At 43.3% G+C, this 25,755-nt stretch overlaps 1 protein-coding gene across 1 annotated transcript; it reads right to left on the reverse strand.

Annotated features, from left to right (window-relative positions):
• Window positions 1–18,969: 18,969 nt before the first annotated feature.
• LOC136487044 (mevalonate kinase-like) lies at window positions 18,970–20,910 on the reverse strand. Its single transcript, XM_066484161.1, has 4 exons — window positions 20,742–20,910; window positions 20,388–20,646; window positions 20,042–20,301; window positions 18,970–19,576 (listed from the first exon to the last, which is right to left on the reverse strand). Exons 1-4 carry the CDS (start codon window positions 20,908–20,910, stop codon window positions 19,341–19,343), a joined length of 924 nt encoding a protein of 307 aa, XP_066340258.1. The 3' UTR covers window positions 18,970–19,340.
• Between the last annotated feature and the right edge of the window lie 4,845 nt (window positions 20,911–25,755).

Below are 25,755 nucleotides of genomic sequence, written 5' to 3' on the forward strand. Positions count from 1 at the left end.
CAACCCACTTTGTGAAATAATCGGTAGCAACCAGAATAAATTTATGTCCTTTACTCGATGGCGGATAAATCTGACCAATGAGATCAATAGCCCATCCCCGGAACGGCCATGGTTTGATTATAGGATTCATAGCCGATGCAGGCGCTCTTTGAATATTACCAAACTTTTGACACCCCTGGCATCCCTTAAAATATTTAAAACAATCTTCAAGAATAGTCGGCCAATAGTACCCATTCCTTCTGATCATCCATTTCATCTTGAAAGCCGATTGATGTGCCCCACATACTCCTTCATGAATTTCACCCATCAAGCTTTTCGATTCATCATTGCTAACACATCTGAGTAAAACTCCATCTATAGTTCGATAATATAATTCATCATCGAGGAGCACATATTTGGTAGCTTGGAACCTTATACGTCTCTTAACCTTTCTACCTGGATCCTTTAAATAATCGACAATCTCTTTCCTCCAGTCATCGGTATCAACTGCCGATGTTAGCACTTCCTGAATGGTCTGATACCCTGAAGCATGCTGAGCTAGTCGATTAGCTTCCTCATTATGCAATCGAGAGATATGCTCAAGACGAAAATCTCTAAATCCTTTCAATAATTGCAAACACCTTTCATAATACGAAATCAAGGCCTCACTTCGGCATTCATAAGTTCCAGCCAATTGATTTATAACTAGCATAGAGTCACCAAAAATTTCAACAACATCGGCATGTATCTCCTTCAGCAATTCTAACCCCTTTATCAAGGCTTGGTATTCAGCTTGATTATTTGTCGCTGTAGCAACAATCGGCAATGAAAACTCATACTTCTTTCCTTGAGGCGAAATTAACACAATGCCGATACCTGCCCCTTCACCACATGTGGACCCATCGAAGAAAAGTGTCCAGGGAGCAATCCCCAGAGAATCCACCGTGTTACAATGCTGAGTGACGAAATCAGCCATCACTTGCCCTTTAACTGCCTTAGCTGATTTGTAGCGTAGTTCAAATTCTGATAATGCTAAAATCCACTTGCCGATTCTACCACTTAATATCGGCATCGACAGCATATACTTGACCACATCGTCTTTGCATATGACCGTACATTCGGCAGATAACAAATAATGCCTTAATTTAATACAAGAAAAGTATAAGCACAGACACAATTTCTCGATAGCCGAATACCTCGTCTCAGTATCCACTAATCTTCTGCTCAAATAATAAATAACACGTTCTTTCCCTTCAAATTCTTGAATAAGAGCTGAACCGATAACTGCATCATCAGCTGACAAATATAACCTAAAAGGCTTCCCATGTTGAGGTGGAACTAGCACTGGAGGATTTGATAAATATCTCTTAATTTCATCAAGGGCTAATTGCTGTTCAACTCCCCATACAAATTCCTGATCAGCTTTCAATCTAAGTAGTGGGCTGAACGCCTTGATCTTACCCGACAGATTAGATATGAATCTTCTAATGAAATTAATCTTACCGACCAAAGATTGTAATTCAGTCTTATTGGCAGGAGCAATTACCTTGTTAATTGCATCAATAGACTTCCTACTGATTTCAATGCCCCGCTGATGCACCATAAAACCCAAGAATTGTCCTGCCGATACACCGAATGCACATTTATTAGGATTCATCTTCAATCCATGCTTCCTTGTGCACTCCAATATCTTTCGCAGATCGGCTAAATGTGCTGTGATATCTCCAGACTTAATTACTACATCATCAATGTAGATCTCCACTAATGTGCCGATGTACTCATGAAAAATAAAGTTCATAGCCCGTTGATAAGTAGCACCGGCATTTTTCAAACCAAACGTCATGACTATCCACTCGAACAACCCCACATGTCCTGGACATCTAAAAGCAGTCTTGGGAATATCTTCCTCAGCCATGAATATTTGATTGTAACCTGCATTACCATCCATGAAGCTGATAATTTGATGTCCAGCCGCAGCATCAATCAACAAATCAGCAATCGGCATTGGATAGCCATCCATCGGTGTGGCTTTGTTGAGATTCCTGAAATCAATACAAACACGAAGTTTTCCATTTTTCTTATAAACAGGAACCACATTAGAGATCCACTCTGCGTATCGACATTGCCGAATAAACTTTGCTTCAATTAATTTAGTTATTTCGGCCTTAATGTCAGGAAGTACATTAGGGTTGCATCGGCGCGCTGGCTGCTGATGTGGCCGAAATCCAGATTTGATAGGTAACCGATGTTCAACTATCGATCGGTCTAACCCGGGCATCTCAGTATAATCCCAAGCAAAACAATCTTTATATTCTTTTAACAAATCTGTTATTCGCTGCTTACACTTAGAATCTAACTTAGCACTAATAAAAGTAGGCCTCGACCTATCACCATCACCGATATCTACTTCTACTAAATCATCTGCCGATGTGAACCCTTGACCTAATTTTCCATCATCGGCAAACCTATCCATTAAAACTCCTCTTCAGAACCGACTGCTTGGATCGGTGGAATTTCATAATCAGCAACTCTAAGGAACTCTTTTTCCCAAGCTTCTCCTGATATGCATTTAGTTCGCTCATAAGTATCTGATTCTGCCGATGCGATGATATAAGAAGAATCACCAGGGAATTGGCAACCACATTTTCTGTGGCAATATATCCTATAGCAATGAACAATCCGCGTAGCAATAGAGGTTGCACCTTATAGTAACGGCACTGTCAACGTGGCAATTGCCCATGTTGCCACCATATCTTGGTGTTGCAACATAATCTTTGTTGCCACACTCGTCATGCGCAGCAATAGCGGCTGCACCTTATAGCAACCAAATGTTGGGCGTGGCAATTGCACATGTTGCCACCACTTCTTGGTGTTATGACATAATCCTTTTTGCCATAGTCGTTTTGTGTGGCAATAACGACTGCACCTTATAGCAACCAAAAGGTGGGCGTGACAATTGCACATGTTGCCACCACTTCTAAGCGTTGCGACAGAATCCTTTTTCCACTATCGTTATGCGTGGCAAAACATTGTGTTGCAACACACGCAAATGTTGCTAGTGCACCATTTGCTACGCCATGGGCACTTTGCCATTGCATGGTCCAGCAACACCTAAGGTGTTGCATTAGTTGTTGTTGCCACACATGCAACCATAGCAAAACCTTAGGTTGCAACACCCCAGGTGTTGTAATTCCAATACGCATTTGCAACACCGGACATAAACTGTTGTGCAAGCCTATTGCCACCCTTGATCTTGCAATGCCTCCCAGCGCTAAATTTGTGTTGCTATTGCAACGATTTTGGATCTATCGCAACACATTTGGGGCGCTGAAACAGGGTGGAAATTTAGTACTCTCTTTACTCTCTCATGTTTCCTTTTCTACACTAGCATGTTTTGGTTTGACTATTGAATTAAAACATACTTGTATAGAGTTTGGATGTACATATGGACTAACCCCTGTAGGAAAACTTCCTAAATTTTGATGGGTAAGTCATGAGATTATTCGTAGAAACGAATCAAGATTTGAGGTATTGTTCAAAACCATCTTGCATGTCTTTGCCTTAACCTTGTTCAATCTTTATAAGTTTTGGTGAACAATAAAGGAACATTAATTAAAACATGGGATAAATGGTCTATGCTAACTAAAATGCTAAAACCACTTTTCTATAGCATAGAAGATTACCTTTAGCTCTATGACAACAACACCCTCACTTCAAATATTCGTATTCCTTCGAGTATATGTTGTCCACTAATCCTTTGCAGGAAGGAAAAATGGAGCAAGAGGTCCAAAAACAATGCCATCATTCACAAAAGAAGAACAAAAAGATGACATGACAGAAAGGATAAGAAATAAAGATTGCAATTTAGGAAATAAGATGCTTATTAAAAGCTCATGACATGAGGCTAGCCGAACGAGGAAAACTTCAAGCAGAAGGAAAGGACTGCCATAAGGTGTTATGGTGCCATCACGCTCCAACGACAAAAGGTAACATCTTAAGGTAAAAGGTCATTATTTAAAAATCTTTTTCTTGATTCTAGTATGCGCATAAATGAAGAGTCAAACATGTTTGAGTTATAACTTTACTTGATCCAACCTGACTAACTCAACATGTCGTGCTCTTTGAGTTAGTTCATAGCACCTCTTCCTTGATTTCATAGTCTTAATCAAATAAGCTAAAATATTGCATATCGTATTTTTGGAAGATGATAGTCGAATCATGTGAAGTTTGTTACATTATGTAAAGATAGACAATCCTTCCATAGGTTGTGCAACTCAACCTTTTTGCCAAATGTATTTAAATGCTACATTCATGCCCATCTTTCTAATCTTATCACCCATGATATAAGAATGAATCAAATACATAAACATCAATGTGCCTAAGGCCAAAGAAGAAGAAACAGAGTCTTGGTTCTGTTGGTATTTTTCCACCAACAGAGCCCATGCACTTTATTTCTACCTTGTCTTTGTGACCTGAATGTAACACCCAAAATTTTTCATTCTTTCAAATAAGTAAAGTTGATTTAATTATGTTATTAAGTGTGCATTCAATTATAGGAAATTAATAATTTTTGGCGAATTAAAATCAATTATAAGATTTGAAACTTTTGAATGCATACATGCTGCTGCACTATTTACTCATGTGCTGATTGTTTTTGAATTAGAGTTCAAATGAAATCAAAAATTATTTGAAAATGCTTTTGGGAAAATTTGTTTGGAAAATAAAAAGTGAAAATGATCATCTCCCCCTTCCTTGTTTTCGGCCCACATGGCCTTTTTCCCGCGCGGCCCGTTCACCCTCCTCTCCCCTTTCCCCGCTCTGCCCAGCCCGGCACCGCAGCCCAGCCGCGCGCCTCGGCGTCGCTAGCCCAGGCGGGCAAACCAACCGCCTCGGTAGGTCTAGATTAACTGTGACCTTTACTCCAAGGCGGTTGCGATGAACACCTCAGTTAAATTTCGTGTAGTAGTGTTAGTTAAAAATTAAATTATACTTTTGATGTCAAAATCATGTTTAGATGATAGAGAATATTCTAAATGACACAACAAAATTTGTTTCATGATTTTTAGAGTTCAAATTCATCTTCTGTTAATTTTACAAGTTTAGGCTGTTCTGCTGTGCATTTACCAGACCCTCCATCAAATGTGACGGACCCTCCAGTGGAAATTACCGGACCATCCGTCAAATATGACGGACACTCCACCAATACAAGGCTGCTCTCGGGTTGTGGCTATAATTCAACAGATGGTGCGCCAAATGTGACGGACACTCCGTCAAATGAGGAACAACAGCAGTGCAAAGATGTCGGAGATGATTTCTGGGGCGTCCGGACTCTGAATAGAGTGTGGTTTGGTCCTATGGCTTTTTAGGGATGTGAGGAAGGTATTCCAAGTGTTGGAATCACCATGCATGGGCTGTGGGGAGTTCGCCCTTATCAACGGCGAAATCGACCATTGGAGGACCATGGAGCTTGGTGGGAATGGAGACTGGGAGGGGATGATGAAGATGGGCGTCATGTGGAGTCTCACCATGACTTGGGGAACCTCCATCTACAGCAGCTCGCGGCGGGATGCCTTGTAGAGGTAGATCGAGCTTGTGGAGCTTGTCCATGGGCTTGGGGAAGAAGATGGTGTCTTGGGGGCCTTCTCCATCTCTGGCGGGGTGGTGGCGTGTTGAAGCTTGCCAGCGCGACCTCCAGCAGGGCTCCAGCATGGGTGCCTCCCTCCTCCTCTTCCTCATCTCCTTCTTCTCCGCTCTTCTACCTTCTCCTCTCCTTTCTCCTTCTCTGTTCTTTCCTGGTATGTGTGTGAGAGGGGTGAGGGAGAGAGGGCTGATTGGGAGGGTGTATATTTGTGAATGGTGCGGATGACAGGTGGGGCCAGGCTGACATGTGGGCCCGAGTTGAGTGAGAGATGGACAGCACAACAATTGCATGTTACAGGTGTCGGCATGATTTTGACGGACAGTCCGGCCCGAGCGACGCACGATCTGCCAGTGCTCGACTGTGCCTGACAGACTGAATGGTCGTGCAAAGGTTTTGACGGACGCTCCGTCGTGATTGATAGACGGTCCGCCAAAAATGTGCAGGTTCAGTTTATGCACAAGTTAACTTCTAATTTTTAAATGGGGCTCTTGCGTTTGTACCCTTGTTTTGTATCGAAATTGTGATTTTGCCCCTATTTTTTTGACTTTGTGAATTTACCCCTACTGTGCCGTTCACGAAGCACCAGTTTGCCCCTGCTCCGTCATCCACCCCTAACGGTGTTAAACTTTGTACAAAAGGACATGAATGCCCATGCGATTTTGCCCCTGTTTGTTATGCCTAATTGTGATTTTACCCTGATTTGGAATTACAGGTGTTGATGCAAAAGTGATCTGCAAACACAAAGGGCTAATACCCGAATCGATATCCAAAGCGTGCCAGTCGATTTGACCTGCTAATCGACAAGGATGAAGAAACGAACACTTTGGTCCTGACAACAGCGATACGCCCGGAAGTCACGGCCAAGAGGTGCTCACGCGGAACTCGAGAATCGCCGAAGATCGCACTGAAGCGATGCAGCTCGCCGAATCAATGAGAACTCGTAAAAAGAAAAATATGCAAATTGACGAAGTCGCCGAAAAGTAGATGTAAATAGGAGTAAAAGTTAGTTTTGATATTGATTGATGTTTTCTATTACATTGCCCTTCACTCCATATTTATACCCTGATCTAAAGAGACACAACCAAACACAACTAGGACACCAATCCCGTATCTAAGGAAACACGTGACTCTTACACGAATCATAACCTAACAAATACAGAAAAGGAAACCAACTCCTATCTATTTCCCTGTCCGCCTTAATTACGATGGAAATCTCACTGTCCTCCTTCCCATCGGCATACTCCCTATTTCATCGGCAGCAGGCTTCAAGTCTTCCTTCATCGGCATACTCCCTGCTTCATCGGCAGTAGTCTTCAAGTCTTCCTTCATCGGCATACTCCCTGCTTCACCGGCAGTAGTCTTCAAGTCTTCCTTCATCGGCATACTCCCTGTTTCATCGGCAGTAGTCTTTAAGTCTTCCTTCATCGGCATCGACAACAACTCCTCCAACCTCATCGGCAACGCCCGAGTCCAAATCAACCTTTCCATCAATCATCACCAACTATCGGCAACCATTTTTACAAACTGGCTTTCATTGGCTATCAAAGTATTCAATAACTTTCCCCTTGCCGATTGGTCCACTCCGATTATTTTGACATGTGCAAAAAACGGTGTCAACACATGCCCCCCAATTTCGGAGTATAAAACCATTAATGCTCCGAAATTTACTCCAGATAACGCTTGCCTTTGCCCAATTACCGTAACTCATTCTCCAAGCCAAAACTTGATTTGTTATCAAATCCAATCAAATCTAATCTTGATCCACGCACCTCAGTAAATATCGCACAATCGCCAACCACTCTTGCCTTGATTGAGATACCAAAATAATAACCCATCGGCAAGATCCTAACATGATAATGCTGCCATTTTAAGAATTAAAATATCATGTATCAATATCCCTTCCAAGTCATGATTGCTTGTTATTAACTCATCTGTACAATCCCCTGATTATCGCGCGAATAGTTACCATATCCCCCTGCACCGCCTTGACCTATATGCGCGCGTCATAGAGATAAGTCCAAAATACCCTTATCCTGGCCGGCTTATAAATAGATTTCTCCAGAACCCTCATTTTCTATCTTCAGCCTCCAATCCTTGGCATTCTCTCTCTCCGGCGGCGACTCCGACGAACAACCGCGCGACCTCAACCAACCAGAACCCTTCTCCGGCGCTAACTTCAAGTCCCCGGCTCGTATCTCCACCTTCCTCAAGACAATGGCCATCAACTTCGACGTCCCCGCGGTTCGCTCCACTTCCATTACCTTTTACTTTGATCTTTTTGCAAATTTATTCAGTTGGTGATTTTTCTTTTCTTCTGTCTTCTGGATTCCATAACCTTAGGAACTGCGCAACAAATTAGTTATCCCAACCGATCAGCCACACGTCCAATGCCTTGGACCAATGGGCAACCCAGATCCAACCGATCTGATCAACGCAGAGGTTAACAGAATCCCCTTTAGAGCCCAAAATTTCTCTCTGAACTTGTGGAAAGACACATTCCGATCTTGGCCCAAAACCACCAAAGGGTGGAAAGATTGGTATTTGAGGGTCAATAGATCGATGCAAGTATACTGGGCAGAGCGAAAGTTAGACCAATGTATCAGGCTTTCTATTGCCGATATGCAGAAAAATGAATCAATGATAATTGCAGCTGCTTATTTCTGGTCAGATACGACCAATACTTTTATGTTTGGACATGGCCCAGCTACCCCTACCCTTGCCGATGTCCACATGCTTACTGGCTTGGACATCTCAACTGCCGATGAAGGCTCCATCTATGGTAGAAAGCCTGAATATAGAGTGAATACCCGTAACATCGGCGGTTGGACAGGATATATTCAAGAATACCAGAAAACCGGGACACCTAGCCAGAGGGAACATGCCACATTCCTGAATATGTGGTTAGAAAAATTTATCTTCTGTGGTCGATCAGTAGGACCAACCAACGCCTTCCTCCCTGCAGCTGAACTTCTGGCTAATGGCGTAAGGTTTCCTCTTGGCCGATACCTTCTGAGCTCTACTTATCATCTTCTTCACCAAGTGTCTCAGAAACTCCTGCTTGGCGAACCCATCGGCAACCTGGGAGGCCCGTGGTGGTTCATCAACATGTGGCTGAATGCCCATATGCACAAACGTTTGCAATGGGACTTTTTTGCTCAACAATTCCCACGAGAAATTGCTGAAGATTATGTGCTCGGGGATGATGAATCGGCAACACGCTCACCCCTCAATTTTGGTGAAGCCATAATTGTCCTTCCTGGAACAGAAGCCAACGAAGACCAAATCGGCAGATTCTTTCAAAGCTTCTATAATGGCCTTTCTCGTGATCATAGGGCCTGGGTGCCTTACATCGACGAAGAAAACAGATTCCCCCTTCTTTTCAACTTTGCCGATGACACTCTGAATCAAGATAATGAGCTCATGATGGCTATCATCACTCCCAGGGCAATTCCAGTAAACACATTCGGCAGCGGGAAAAACACCAACATTACATATGAATTTTACAACCCATCGGCAGTATCCCGCCAATTGGCTTTTGGGCAACTGCCAATCAAACTCTGCTTTGCCGATGTGATCAAACCCAGGGAAACAATCACCTGCGGAACAGACTGGAACAAGGTAGTACAACTTTCTCCTGATGCCGATACCACAGATGTTGATATATCCACCTGGACACCAATATCTTTCATCACCGAGTCATACAAGCAATGGTGGCGAGAGTGGAAAGAGCAACTATTCGCGACTTCTGCTCACACATATCGGCACATGATCGATTCTGAATATGCCATCCCTGACGACGCGGTAAGTTTCCTTGAACTCCCTTCTGCTTTTCTTTTCATTTATTAGTAACTGATTCCCTTGTAACAGGTTAACAACCCAGCACCATCGGTGAGCAAAAGTGGGAAACCCTTCAACCTCCGGCCTATTTCCCCAACATCGCCGATCGGCTACAACGCTCCCACCTTAGCCGCTTTGACCCACCAGAAGATTCGTACTAAGACCATCACTTCTAAGTCCAAATTGGCTACATCCAGGGCTACCCCATCGGCCGCTGCTACAACCTTGGTCAAAGCCTTTAAGGTAACAACCTTGTTTATTTTATTTTATTTTCACTTATGCCGATCACAAACTACATTAACCTTAATCATTAGGGGGTAAGAGCTGCTACGGGATCGTCATCGGCAATTCCGCCGATATCAAGCACCACTCCTTCAGAGGTAGCTTCTTGACTTTACATTTTATCTGTTAAATATCATATCTCACACTAGTTTTGCAGCAACAACTGGGCACATCGGCAAACGTACCAGATGCCCAAGCTTCACAACCAACAAGTGTTGATGCCCCCCAGCCAATCATTGCCGATGTCCAAGCAAAGCGCAAAGCTTCAACAGATACTGAAGCACAGCCAAAACGACAAAGGTCTATGCCGATCCCTGCATCTGCCCCAATGTCATCGGTCATCATACCTCAAGAGCCCACCACCGATGAAGTCACAGAAGATATCCCATCGGCAAGCTCAGCCGATCCACACGACATACTCCAGGTTGCTTCCTCCAGTCAAGCACAGGAAATTGCCTTGAAACAGGTAGACCGATCAACCTATCTGATTTTACAATACTCATACTTACCCCTGATTGATTTCCTTGTCTTTCTCTCAGGAACAAGATTCCCCGAACAGCCTGTTTTCCTTTGCTATTGACATTTCTGACGACGATGGAGAGGAAACAAGTTCTTCCCTTGCATTGGGAACAATATCGGCAGAGACTAAATCTAAGTTGGAAACCCTCCTGAATTTGCTACAGCAAGGTACCGCCCAACTGGTAGATGATTCGGACCCCGCAAAGGCAATTTTCAAAACAATTCGCGGCCAGGTCCCTGCCGATGTTGAAGAAATACTCTTCCCAGCAGCTCACTTAGAAAGTCGTCAACTGCAATATCAACGGGCTGCTCAGCGCATTGCCGATAGAGCAGCTCAAGCTCAACTTAAAGAGGAGATGCTACAACTGAAACAAATCGCTGATGAGAAGCACAAGGGCATCGTCAACTTGCAGACTTCGGGTGCTGCACTTAAGCAGAAAATCTTGGATCTATCGGCAAGGAAGGCAGCTCTATTGGCCGAATTGAAAGAAATCGATGCAGTCCTTAACTCATGCTCAACAAGAAGAAAGCCAGCTACCCAATGCCGTCAAAGCCCTTCAGCAAGAAAGAGATATCCAAGCTCGCAAAGCTTTAGCCATGAAGAAGAAACTCAAGCCTGTGGAAGGTGCTGCCGATGACGATATCAAAGAAATGGAAGAAGCTGACCAGATTCGCCTGCGTGCGATATTAGCTATCCAATCCTTGCTGAACTGTGTAATCTTATTTATTGTATCGGCACTTTATGAGACATTGATACCCTTGCATAATTCTAGCCGATAGTACTGTTATCGGCACTTATACTTTTATGCATCTGTCCATATACTAGGGTAATATTTCTTTAAATATTTTCCATTTAACGCTCTGGGAAACACAACCCCTTCGAGGGTTTCTAAAATATAGGCATTACCAGGAATAGACTGATTTATCCGATATGGACCTTCCCAATTAGGAGACCACTTTCCAAACTTTGAACTTTTAGTCCCAATCGGTAAAACCAATTTCCAGACCAGATCTCCATCGGCAAACTCTTTTACTTTCACCTTCTTGTCATACCATCTAGCTACTCTTTTCTTATTTTCTTCAATACTAACTAAAGCCCTTAACCGATGACCTGCCACATCTTCCAACTCATCTTTCATAAGAGTATTATACTCATCGGCTGTCAGCTGATTTTGAGAACGTATTCGTCTAGAGCCAACCTTAATTTCCCAAGGCAACACTGCATCGTGTCCATATACTAACTGATAAGGCGTTACTTTGGTTGCACCATGGCATGACATCCGATATGACCACAAGGCTTCATTTAATACTGTATGCCACCTCCTAGGATTTTCTTCAATTTTGCGCTTAATAAGTTTGATGATCCCTTTGTTAGAAGCCTCAGCTTGACCATTAGCTTGAGCATAATATGGAGAAGAATTTAAAATTTTAATTCCCATACCTACAGCAAACTCATCAAATTCTCCCGATGTAAACATAGTACCCTGATCGGTAGTGATAGTCTGAGGAATACCAAATCGGTAAACAATATGCTCTTTCACAAAATCAATCATATTGACCGATGTAACCTTTTTTAGAGGAATTGCCTCAACCCACTTTGTGAAATAATCGGTAGCAACCAGAATAAATTTATGTCCTTTACTCGATGGCGGATAAATCTGACCAATGAGATCAATAGCCCATCCCCGGAACGGCCATGGTTTGATTATAGGATTCATAGCCGATGCAGGCGCTCTTTGAATATTACCAAACTTTTGACACCCCTGGCATCCCTTAAAATATTTAAAACAATCTTCAAGAATAGTCGGCCAATAGTACCCATTCCTTCTGATCATCCATTTCATCTTGAAAGCCGATTGATGTGCCCCACATACTCCTTCATGAATTTCACCCATCAAGCTTTTCGATTCATCATTGCTAACACATCTGAGTAAAACTCCATCTATAGTTCGATAATATAATTCATCATCGAGGAGCACATATTTGGTAGCTTGGAACCTTATACGTCTCTTAACCTTTCTACCTGGATCCTTTAAATAATCGACAATCTCTTTCCTCCAGTCATCGGTATCAACTGCCGATGTTAGCACTTCCTGAATGGTCTGATACCCTGAAGCATGCTGAGCTAGTCGATTAGCTTCCTCATTATGCAATCGAGAGATATGCTCAAGACGAAAATCTCTAAATCCTTTCAATAATTGCAAACACCTTTCATAATACGAAATCAAGGCCTCACTTCGGCATTCATAAGTTCCAGCCAATTGATTTATAACTAGCATAGAGTCACCAAAAATTTCAACAACATCGGCATGTATCTCCTTCAGCAATTCTAACCCCTTTATCAAGGCTTGGTATTCAGCTTGATTATTTGTCGCTGTAGCAACAATCGGCAATGAAAACTCATACTTCTTTCCTTGAGGCGAAATTAACACAATGCCGATACCTGCCCCTTCACCACATGTGGACCCATCGAAGAAAAGTGTCCAGGGAGCAATCCCCAGAGAATCCACCGTGTTACAATGCTGAGTGACGAAATCAGCCATCACTTGCCCTTTAACTGCCTTAGCTGATTTGTAGCGTAGTTCAAATTCTGATAATGCTAAAATCCACTTGCCGATTCTACCACTTAATATCGGCATCGACAGCATATACTTGACCACATCGTCTTTGCATATGACCGTACATTCGGCAGATAACAAATAATGCCTTAATTTAATACAAGAAAAGTATAAGCACAGACACAATTTCTCGATAGCCGAATACCTCGTCTCAGTATCCACTAATCTTCTGCTCAAATAATAAATAACACGTTCTTTCCCTTCAAATTCTTGAATAAGAGCTGAACCGATAACTGCATCATCAGCTGACAAATATAACCTAAAAGGCTTCCCATGTTGAGGTGGAACTAGCACTGGAGGATTTGATAAATATCTCTTAATTTCATCAAGGGCTAATTGCTGTTCAACTCCCCATACAAATTCCTGATCAGCTTTCAATCTAAGTAGTGGGCTGAACGCCTTGATCTTACCCGACAGATTAGATATGAATCTTCTAATGAAATTAATCTTACCGACCAAAGATTGTAATTCAGTCTTATTGGCAGGAGCAATTACCTTGTTAATTGCATCAATAGACTTCCTACTGATTTCAATGCCCCGCTGATGCACCATAAAACCCAAGAATTGTCCTGCCGATACACCGAATGCACATTTATTAGGATTCATCTTCAATCCATGCTTCCTTGTGCACTCCAATATCTTTCGCAGATCGGCTAAATGTGCTGTGATATCTCCAGACTTAATTACTACATCATCAATGTAGATCTCCACTAATGTGCCGATGTACTCATGAAAAATAAAGTTCATAGCCCGTTGATAAGTAGCACCGGCATTTTTCAAACCAAACGTCATGACTATCCACTCGAACAACCCCACATGTCCTGGACATCTAAAAGCAGTCTTGGGAATATCTTCCTCAGCCATGAATATTTGATTGTAACCTGCATTACCATCCATGAAGCTGATAATTTGATGTCCAGCCGCAGCATCAATCAACAAATCAGCAATCGGCATTGGATAGCCATCCATCGGTGTGGCTTTGTTGAGATTCCTGAAATCAATACAAACACGAAGTTTTCCATTTTTCTTATAAACAGGAACCACATTAGAGATCCACTCTGCGTATCGACATTGCCGAATAAACTTTGCTTCAATTAATTTAGTTATTTCGGCCTTAATGTCAGGAAGTACATTAGGGTTGCATCGGCGCGCTGGCTGCTGATGTGGCCGAAATCCAGATTTGATAGGTAACCGATGTTCAACTATCGATCGGTCTAACCCGGGCATCTCAGTATAATCCCAAGCAAAACAATCTTTATATTCTTTTAACAAATCTGTTATTCGCTGCTTACACTTAGAATCTAACTTAGCACTAATAAAAGTAGGCCTCGACCTATCACCATCACCGATATCTACTTCTACTAAATCATCTGCCGATGTGAACCCTTGACCTAATTTTCCATCATCGGCAAACCTATCCATTAAAACTCCTCTTCAGAACCGACTGCTTGGATCGGTGGAATTTCATAATCAGCAACTCTAAGGAACTCTTTTTCCCAAGCTTCTCCTGATATGCATTTAGTTCGCTCATAAGTATCTGATTCTGCCGATGCGATGATATAAGAAGAATCACCAGGGACGACTTCAATCTTATCCCCAATCCATTGTACGAGGCATTGATGCATTGTAGAAGGAACACAACAATTAGCATGAATCCAATCCCTCCCTAGAAGCAGATTATATGCACCCTTGCCGTTGATAACAAAGAACGTCGTTGGCAAGGTTTTGCTGCCGATGGTCAATTCAACGCATACTGCCCCTTTAGCCGGTGACACATTGCCTTCAAAATCTTTCAACATCATATCGGTTTTGGTCAAGTCTTGCTCTCCCTTACCAAGTTTCCGATACATCACGTAAGGCATAATATTAATCGCAGCCCCTCCATCAATAAGTACCTTAGACACAGGCTGCCCATCAACTCTGCCCTTCACAAATAAAGCCTTAAGATGCTGTCTCTCGTCATCGGTAGGTTTCTCAAAAACAGCCATCATTGGATCTAGCGTTAGCTGAGCTACTTGATCAGAGAAAACAACTTCTTCCTCATTATCAGATAGTGCCAGAAACTCCATCGGCAACATGAATACCATATTAACATCTGCCGATGGACCCTTATTTTTGTGTTTTACCTGCCACTGCTGATGACCAGGCCTTTCATTGGAGGAATTTTCCTCCTGGTATAAATCCTCCTGACGCTCACGTTGCATCCTCCTCCTCTGCGTCTTTGTCAGACCCTCTGGGCACCATCGAGGAAACTTGGTTTTCCAAACCGGCTGATAACAAGTCCTAGTTAGTTCTACGCGACGTATATTAGGGTCCCTGTAGAATATCTCCTCATCGGGAACTCTTGCGTTTGCCATCTCCTCAAGCTCCTCTTGATTTCTTGGAAAATATCCAGCGCGTTTACCAAGCCTCTCATGTACACTAAGTCTGCCCCCCAGCCGATCATGCACTGATGCCCTGCCTCTGATCGGCTCGTTGATAGACAATCCCTGATTACCACGTTGAAACCTCCTTTCTGAACGATTGACTCCGTAATAACCATTACACTCAGGGCAATTTTCAACAGTTGGCAATTTAATACCTTCTTCCCAGCAATGGATGAAGAACGGACATCTCCAATGATCTTTATGTCGATTCCACTCTTCCTGACGTCTCATTTCTTGCTGTTGCCGATATCGGTCATTACGTTGACGCCAACCCTCCTGCTGCCTTCGATGAGTAATCACAATGCCAGGTCGAGGAGGTTTTTTGGAACTACTGCTTTCCCCTAGCAAACCCTTACTCTTTGCATCATCGGTAGTTATCCGATGTTGGGGGTCTACTGACGCGTTTTTCTCAGCAGCCTCTGATGTCAATACCTTGGTCTTTCCTTTGGCATCCAACATATTTGCTGGAAAAGGGTGTTGATCAATTTTCATCGGCTTCTGGGTCTTGGAAGTACCAAACTTAATTCTCCCAGATTCAATAGCCGACTGTAACTGTTGCCTGAATACCTTGCACTCATTTGTACTGTGTGAAGTTGCATTGTGCCACTTGCAGTACAAAATCTTCTTCAACTCTTCTGCCGATGGGATCACGTGATTAGGTGACAGCTTAATTTGGCCCTCTTGAAGCAGAAGATCAAATATTTTATCGGCCTTGGTGATATCAAAGGTAAACTTTTCTGGCTCTTTTTGACCAAAGGGACATGATATCGGCTTTTTATTCTTAACCCACTCAGCTAAGCCGATAACTGGTTCTTCATCAGAGTCAGAATCTCCTACATCTTCAACAAATGATACCTTTTTACTCCAGTTCTTTTTAGGTTCAAAAACCCTAGTATCTTGATCAGAAATCCTTTGCACAAGATGACTGAGGCTTTCAAATTCCTGAGAAGCATATCTGTCCTTAAGATGTGGCAATAACCCCTGGAAAGCCAAATCGGCAAGCTGCCGATCATCCAGCACCAGGCTGTAGCACTTATTTTTTACATCTCGTAGCCTTTGTACAAAGCTCTCTACCGATTCATCATTACGCTGTCTCAATTTTACTAAATCGGTAAGCTTCTTTTCATGGATTCCAGCAAAGAAATACTTGTGGAATTGTTTTTCTAGATCAACCCAAGTAATAATAGAATTTGGTGGCAATGAAATGAACCATGTAAATGCTGATCCAGACAAAGATGATGAAAATAATCGAACTCTTAATTCATCTCTGTTAGCTGCCTCTCCACATTGAATAATGAAGCGATTGACATGTTCCATTGTCGATGTATCATCTTGCCCAGAGAATTTAGTGAAATCCGGTACCTTGTACCGATTTGGGAGAGGAATTAAATCGTATGCAGGAGGGTATGGGGTCCGATAAGAATAAGTATTGACCTTGGGCTTTATCCCAAACTGATCCTTCATAATCTCTGCTATCTTATCGGCCCAAAAAGCATCAGCCTCCTGCTGACGAACTGGTTGAATTTCTACAGGAGGTGCCTGCTGACATCCTTCCACATATCTTTGTGGCCCACGATCTCCAGCAATCGGCATATTTGCCGCTACTTGTGGTCCATTAACCTGTTGGAAAGGATTCATCGGCTGGGCTGCCGATGCTTGATTCTGGAAACCAGCTTGCATATGACCTTGTTGAATCCCTGCAACCTGCTGATTTCGCTGAACTGTATGTTGAACAGGTAACTGTCCTGACCAATCATTATTAGAACTCATCGGCACAAAACTTACCGATGGCTGGTAATTTGCTGATATTGTTGGATAATTATAACTGGTTTGAGGCATGAACTGAACCCCAGTTTGACTCATAGCAGGGGCTTTCTGCTGCATCGGCAGTACGCTCGCCGATGGACTTGAATTGAATGTTTGAATCATAGGCATCTGGAAACCTCCTGGAGTTGGTTGTACAGAAGTAGTTGCGGCATATTGAGGCACTTGAGCCATCGGCGAAACGGCCGATGATATAGGCGCTCTTGCTGCTGCATCAAATACTTGAGGTAATCTAGGATTGAAAGCAGATGACTCTGGAGGCATGCCATATCCCCACCAATTAGTAGGAATCTGGTTATTCTGAGACACAGGACCTGACATAGCTGATGCCGATAGATCTGTATTAAGTTGAACTCGCCCTCCTGGTAACACCTGATCTGATTGTATCGGTGTAGATTGTATATTAGGTGAACTTGCCAATACTGGAGGGGAAGTAACTTCTGTACCCACAACGGCCGAAGGAGCCGATGGAGTTTTGACAGATGCCGGCTCTGGTTGATGATAGGCAGGCCCAACGTAATGTGGTGCCGCTTGTCCTTCTTTGAGAGTTCGAACCACAGCATTATGAACAGTATTGGACAGCACATTGGAATGATTAATCAAAGCATGATTTACTGCAGAATTAACCATCTCTTGAAGTTTACCAGGATTGGAGTCAAAGGTAACCTGCCGAGGCAACGGCAAATCTTGCTTCTGGATGACTTGTCCACTCTTGTTCAAGCTAAACGATCTCAGACAAAGCTGCTTGTATTCTTCTACAGCCTTTTCCATAGCCTGCCTCTGTTCTTCCTTGAGATCTTCTTCTGATACTGCGATAATGTTCCCTGGATCGATCTCGGAGTTGAACATATTGGTTGAAGTGTCCCACCGGGCGTGCCAAAAGATGTGTTGATGCAAAAGTGATCTGCAAACACAAAGGGCTAATACCCGAATCGATATCCAAAGCGTGCCAGTCGATTTGACCTGCTAATCGACAAGGATGAAGAAACGAACACTTTGGTCCTGACAACAGCGATACGCCCGGAAGTCACGGCCAAGAGGTGCTCACGCGGAACTCGAGAATCGCCGAAGATCGCACTGAAGCGATGCAGCTCGCCGAATCAATGAGAACTCGTAAAAAGAAAAATATGCAAATTGACGAAGTCGCCGAAAAGTAGATGTAAATAGGAGTAAAAGTTGGTTTTGATATTGATTGATGTTATCTATTACATTGCCCTTTACTCCATATTTATACCCTGATCTAAAGAGACACAACCAAACACAACTAGGACACCAATCCCGTATCTAAGGAAACACGTGACTCTTACACGAATCATAACCTAACAAATACAGAAAAGGAAACCAACTCCTATCTATTTCCCTGTCCGCCTTAATTACGATGGAAATCTCACTGTCCTCCTTCCCATCGGCATACTCCCTATTTCATCGGCAGCAGGCTTCAAGTCTTCCTTCATCGGCATACTCCCTGCTTCATCGGCAGTAGTCTTCAAGTCTTCCTTCATCGGCATACTCCCTGCTTCATCGGCAGTAGTCTTCAAGTCTTCCTTCATCGGCATACTCCCTGTTTCATCGGCAGTAGTCTTTAAGTCTTCCTTCATCGGCATCGACAACAACTCCTCCAACCTCATCGGCAACGCCCGAGTCCAAATCAACCTTTCCATCAATCATCACCAACTATCGGCAACCATTTTTACAAACTGGCTTTCATTGGCTATCAAAGTATTCAATAACTTTCCCCTTGCCGATTGGTCCACTCCGATTATTTTGACATGTGCAAAAAACGGTGTCAACAACAGGACTATTCTCTAAGTAGATACCATTGAAGGGTCAGACAGATGAAAAACTTACAGGACTATTCTCTAAGTAGATACAGAACAGAAACTCAGATATGATGAAATCAAAGGATATTTAGAAATTTGAATAGCTACAGTTCCTGTCCTTCCACATTGATAGATTTATTCACAAAAAAAAAACTTGTCTATTAGATGGAATGGAACCCAGAATCATTCTAAATATTATTAAGTAATGAACACTCCATTCCAAGTTAAAGAAATTTGACTTAGGACAAAGCCAAAATGAACTACGATGTCAAACGGAGGGAGTACAAGACAGGCCATTGTAGTTCTGAATCTGAAGTTCCTATACTGTCAGATTCTTTATTAATGCATATCAAGACCCAGATTTCTGAAAAGCTTTGAGTTGAAACGTTAAAGATTAACAGAAATCACACATAAGTTGTATGGTGTTTATTTTGTAAAACCATGAAGGAAAAGATGCCATTGTATGGAAGACAGAAGCCATAGCATCTGGATGCCTAGATGCTCTTTCAGACACACCAGCAACCAGGGCCTTTGTGTTCCTACCAACTCTTGTGTCAGTAATAAGCATTTTGACTGGGTTCCTGGACTCAAGGTTTGTCAGTTCCCCCTTCTTGAATTTGATCATTTTCCCTAGTTTCAAACATAAGATTTAGTGAACCAAAACAAACTTAGGAGAAATGATAAGAAGGCAATTAACATTCATATGATCTTATGATTATTAATAAATTACTTAAGTTCACCCATTTGCAAAGGTTTCCATGCCTTAGACCTAAAACTAACAAGAGTACAAGACTTCTTTGGTTAAATTACTCATTTCAATACATAGATACATCATCTATAAGTAGGTGCAAGTCAAGAACATATATAACTATCATACCATAAGTAAACTAGGGGAGTTGTTTGAAAAAATAAATAAGTGAACTAGAAGCAATCCTGACTGCGACAAGAGTGGCGGTGCCATTAAGCAATCAACCATTAAGTTATTGCGAACAACCTCAATACGAATTCCACTAGAGGTCAACCCTGAATGCAAAGGCATTTCAATACTACCAGTTTTAAATAAAGGTTTAAGAACTCATCAATTTCATAGCATACCGAAAGTGCTGACCGAATTGTCGATGCCAGAAGGCTTGCCATGAATGATCTTTTCCCCTTGGAACGCCCATTGGTTGACCAGCTCAAGATCACCCTTCTCCAACACCTCCCACCCCTCAGCACCCCTGTGTGCTCCAACACTGACTGCGCCAGCAGCCGTCAATAGAGCCCCTGACATGGACACACAGAATGCCGCCGACGAGCCGAGCCCTGCACCCATGGGCAGGTCCGAGGTCACCACTGCCTTGCCAGGCCTGCATCTGCACAAGAACACAGCGAACAACCACATGTGTGAAAAAACGTGATGTGAGCACAGACTGGAAACGGGAAGGGAGAAGCAACCAACCCCAGAATGGAGGTGTAGAGGAAAAGGAAAGCGGACAGACCGGCAGAGAGCCAGATCTTGGCCTCAGGGATCTCCTGGTCCTCCAAGAGCCTGGCAATGGTGGCTAGTTGGTCAGGGGAGCACGGCGCCGGAACCTCAGGGTTGGCGCTGATCTCCTCGCCTAGCGCCCCGTGGAGGCGTGAGCACGGCCACGAGAAGGTGAGGCCCGAGTCCCTGAGGTACAGCTCCACCGCGCCGGAGTCAGCGCCGCCACCCTCTCCTGCGTGGCACCGGGAGAGAGGAGCTGTGAGTAGGGTACCAGCAGCGGCGACGCGACAAACGAAGAACCGAAGAAGCCAGGGTGGGTGGGAGCACCTGTGGGGCGGAGGAGGAGGGAGGACCTGGTGTAGAGATCGATGGCGGCGACGACGGCGGCGGAGCCGTGGACGACGACGTGCTCGCCCGCGAGGATGATCTTGCCGGGCGCGCGGGCGCACACTACCGCTGGTCCCCGATACCCCGCCGTGCCGGCGACTGCATCCATGGCACCGAAGGCGACGAGATCCGCGGCCAAAGAAAACGGAACTGGAGGACGGACTGGGAGGGTGTGTGAGCCGCGCGATCCCTGTCCTCGCGGTGTCCTTGGCTCTGGAGCTCGAGGTGGCCGGTACCGTCAGTAGTGCATCTACTGGCGTCGTCGCTGTCGGTCCTCCGAAGGTCAAACGGGCGGAGCTGCCAAGAAATAGGAACAGCGAACAACCACTTGTCGTCGGAACGGGTCGAGCGAAGGGGTGAGAAAGGAGAAAGGGACGGAGGGTATCGTTGTCTTTTCATATAGGTGTCTTTTCTTTTTTCTTTTTTTTTACCATTTAATCAAGCATTTTAGACGGTGTTATAAAACAGGGGTAGACGGAAGCTTCGTTTGAAAAAAGCGAGGGTAAAATCACAAAGTTAAAAAAAGAGGGGCAAAATCACAATTGAAGTACTGGACAAGGGCAAGAACGCAATTCTCCCTTTTTAAATTTAAAATGCGCATGCACACCAAGTTTCTAGACGTAACATGCAGGGTTTTTTATTTTAGGAATTTTCAGATGCAACCTAGGTTCATAATGCATGTGAAAAAAATTGGCATGACATTTGGTTTGTGACAAAAACTATGGGCATTCAGCTGTCTCTCTGCGAACAAGGAGAAGAATAGAAGGTGTTTACTAAGTAGGAGCATATGATGATATTTAAATTCCCATTCTGCTGTCATTAGCGACCTCACGATGTTGTTTCCTAATTAATGGTGGACAAAACGCTTACATTGTTTACAACTATCGTCATTGGCAGTGTCATGTATGTTTGGAACATCATCATGGTTGACAACTATCGTTATTGGCAGCAAAAGGGAAATATGACGGTGTTTCTTAATTAATGGTGGACTAAATGCTTACATTGTTTGAGCTAGGATGAATTTACTGTAAATTTTCAGTGATTAAATTAAAGCCTTATATCTGGCAGCTCTGCCTCTGCCTGGGACAGAATGGACCTCTAGTGCTAGAGAGAGAGAAAAGTTTTTTTTTAACGCACATGCTTGTCCAAGAAGTCTATTGGACATGTACATTATTTATGTATATATACGTACATGCTAGTTCAATATACTTATTAGTATCACGTACATACTAGTTCACGTATATACACGTTTGTGCTTACATGTTATTGCCAGACTGCATTAATTGGTATGATGTTTGTGCTTACGCGTTATTGGCAGACTGAATGCATTGTTATGACGTTTGTGCTTACACGTTTTTAGCAGACCGTATGCATTGTTATGGTCGACATCTATCGTTATTGACAGCAAATGGGCAATATGTTGGTGTTTCCTAATGAAAGGTGGACAAAACGCTTACATTGTTTTCACCGAGAAGAGCCAAGCTACTATACAAATGTTAGTGTGTATATATACGTTACACACATGTACATAGAGCACATATCATCGTCATAGGCTACTGTGTTCTTCTTCTTCTCCGGAGGTTGTCATGTATTTCTTTGTTACTTATTGCTTCCAAAAATTTTCCTTTTAACATTTTAGTAGACTGTTTGCTGCTCGGTTGGTATATGGTTCAATCGATTAAGACATCTTCTTAGTATGAAAGTAGGATGTCTATCGCAGTATCAAGTTTATTCTTGCCAAAGATGATATCATTAGTTCGAGACAAGATGCTATGTTTTTATTGATTATGTCATTGTTGCTTGATTATTGATTCTTATTGGTATTATAACAGTTTCGGAAGAGAGAAAAGCAAAGGATATATATAGTACGTTATCATGACTGCCCTTGCTCCGGCTCCCGAGATCACAATGTTTGCCGGAATGGTTGGCCAGCCGCTTCAGCCGTTTGTTGACTGGATCGATACCCAGAGGCCAGATATAACACACATTGACGAAGTAAATTTAGATGTGGGCGAAGAGCCAACGCCTTGTGAAAATCTCCCACCCAGAAGTAAAAAGATCGTTGTCTACTACACCATGGTAAATGGTGAGGAAACTATTGATGAAATACCTTATATTGTTCAATGCTAGGTTGCCTAGCAAAAGCTACCTTTATACTTTTTTATGCCTTGATATATGAAAGGCAAGCATCAATTGAATAATGCGAGCGAGGGTGCCATCTGAAGTTTCTTGTATGGTTGATTTCATATATGTACGTGTCTATGATGAATCTATTGAGCAGTGTCCTACTCAATATATATATATGTAATAATAAACAATGAGATGTCTTGTGTTGATGAGCAACGTATGTCCGGTGAAGTATTAATATATAGTCCTTTAATTTAGGCGCAATTATGTCATGAGAAATTAGCGAGCAATATTTGACGCACTGTGACACCCTAAAATTTGCAATATTTTAAAATAGGAGAAATTGATTTATTATGCATTTTCGTGATCATTGAAATTTAGGAAAATAATAATTTTGTTAAAAATAAAATCAAATATAGGTATAACTACATGATGGTGCATTCATGCTACTGCATATTATTTTGTATTGCTTGGTTTGAAGTCGGATTTCAAATTGAGTTGAATTTGCATTTTGAAATTGCTTTGGAAAAATTGAAAAAAAAACGAATTTCCCTTCTTTCCCCTTTCCCCGCTTTCGGCCCGTAGGCCTGCTTCCGCACCCGTGTTCCTTTGTTTCAGCGTGGCCCAGCTCTCCTTCAGCTCTCCCATGGTCGTTCCAACAGCGCTATCCCATCTCCCTCGGCCCGCTTCCAGCGCCGGCCACCTCACTCCCTCCCATGCCCGCTCCGCACAGCCCAGCAGTGCTGGCCCATCTTCGCCGCCAGCCCAGCCGCGCCCGCGTGTCCTCCCTCTTGCTGACTGCGCTGGCTCACCCGTCAGGCGCTCCTCCTTCCTCCACGTCGTGTCCACCTTGGACACCACCGTGCCGACGCCGTCCGTGTCCAGCTCCGCTACGCCGCGGGTGCCGTGCCGCCGAAGCTCCCGCGCCTCTAAAATACCGGATGCCCCATGCTCGTGCCTCCCTATCCAAACCCTAGAGCAAGCGCCGCCCCTGCTCGAGCCCAAGGCAGCCAACCCTAGTGCCGCCGTAAGCTTGGAGAGCCGTCACCATTTTGCCGAGCGCCGCGCCGCCCTCCATTGCTCCCCACTCGCTACTTTCGTTTCCGATGAGTTCCCACCCTCTCCTCTCTCTCCCGGACTTTTCCGTTCGAAAAACTGAGCACCCTAGGCTCTTAACCATCTTCTCCGGTGAGCCCATCCATGGCGCCGCCGCGGATACCTCGCCGCTGGCCCTGTTCCGGCCAGCCAGGCTCCCTCTCATCCGCCGATCTAATCTCCACCGCCCATCTCAGATTCAACGGCCGTGGATGGCCAATACCCCTTTGCTGGCGTTTTTGCAAAAAGCCCCTTATAATTATCTGAGTCTTAACCCACGGTCCAAAGTGTCTTTTCAGATTTTGTTTTTTTCTTTTGAAAGCATACTTTGATTCGGTTAGATCTAAAATACGTTTTTAGCTATTTACAGTTTTGCCACTAATCTTGTTTTAGCCATAAAATCTCCGTTTTAACTCCGATTTGATCCGTTCAAGTTGCGTTAGGTTCATAATTACATAATCTACATGTTCATACTGCTGTTATGTAGGTTTTAATCTTTTTAAAATTCGAGGTTAGATTTAATCTATTATTTTACTATAGGAAATCTTGTTTAATCCATAACTTCTTCGTTTTAGCTCCGATTTTTGTGATTTTCGCGTCTGTGTGTTCGTAGCGAGACGTAGATTCGTTTTTCAAACTTTTCATCTTGATTTTATGCTAATGGTGTACTGTTCTAATCTGTAGCTTTTGTTTGCTATGCACGATTGCTTGTGGATGCTTGTTGCTGTGATTATCGAATATAGATAGTGAGCAATTCGTGGGAGATCAAGGGTACTACTTTGATGAGCAGGATCAGCAGGAGTACTTTGCTCAAGGCAAGTATAGCATGGGATCATCCTTGTTTCCTAATTACTTTAATACATTAAATTCATGTTGCATGTGTCACCTTGATAGGAATTCCCTAGAATTGAACTTTTACCTTGTCACCTACGGGATATGTATTGGGTAGCTTTGCTAGTGCTCAATTAAACTATGATCTTGTAACTTGACTAATGGTATATCACTACTAGAGAACAGACTTTAGAACGATGTCCCAATTTGGCATTAGCCTCGGCATTTTTTGCCCCCGGGACTAAAGGTCCCTGCCCAACGGTCGTCCGCGGGGCAGGGATCTTTAGTCCCGGTTTGGGTGATGCCCCGGGAATAAAGATTAGTCTTTAGTCCCGGTTTGGCCCCCTAACCGGGACTAATTATCCCGGCCTATAATCCAGCTCATTTCTTCCTCCCCGAGCCCGAGCCATTCCATTCAAACTCACTGCCTCTATTCTTCAGCTTGCTGTTGTTCTTGCTCTCTCCCCCTCCATTGGTGTTGCTCTTCGATTTTGGAGGTAACAAACTTAATCCTCTTATGTTTTATCAGTAGCTTATCTCATTTTACGATGTAGATGCATGTGTAACTTTATATGTTGGACTTTATTATGATTTTATATGTCATTTTTAGCTCAAAATCACATGATGATTTGCATATATGTTTGGATAAACAAAAGTTAAATTAGTTCATCAAAATCACGCCTCGCTCGTCCTCGCTGGAGCACGCGCCATCCTCGTCCCCGGTGGCTTACGTGATCTTAGAATTAATTTTTCCATGAAATGAAAAACTTAGAAAATTGTTAGAAAATTGTAGAAAATCCGTACTAGTTGAACTTGCGGACCGTGTTCAGCTCGGCAAGCATGTTCTCTGCCGAGCGGTAACGGACGTCAAGGAGGAGCTTTGATTCTACGAGGGAGAGCG

Source organism: Miscanthus floridulus, chromosome 10, assembly GCF_019320115.1.
Source record: "Miscanthus floridulus cultivar M001 chromosome 10, ASM1932011v1, whole genome shotgun sequence".
Lineage (NCBI taxonomy): Eukaryota > Viridiplantae > Streptophyta > Magnoliopsida > Poales > Poaceae > Miscanthus > Miscanthus floridulus.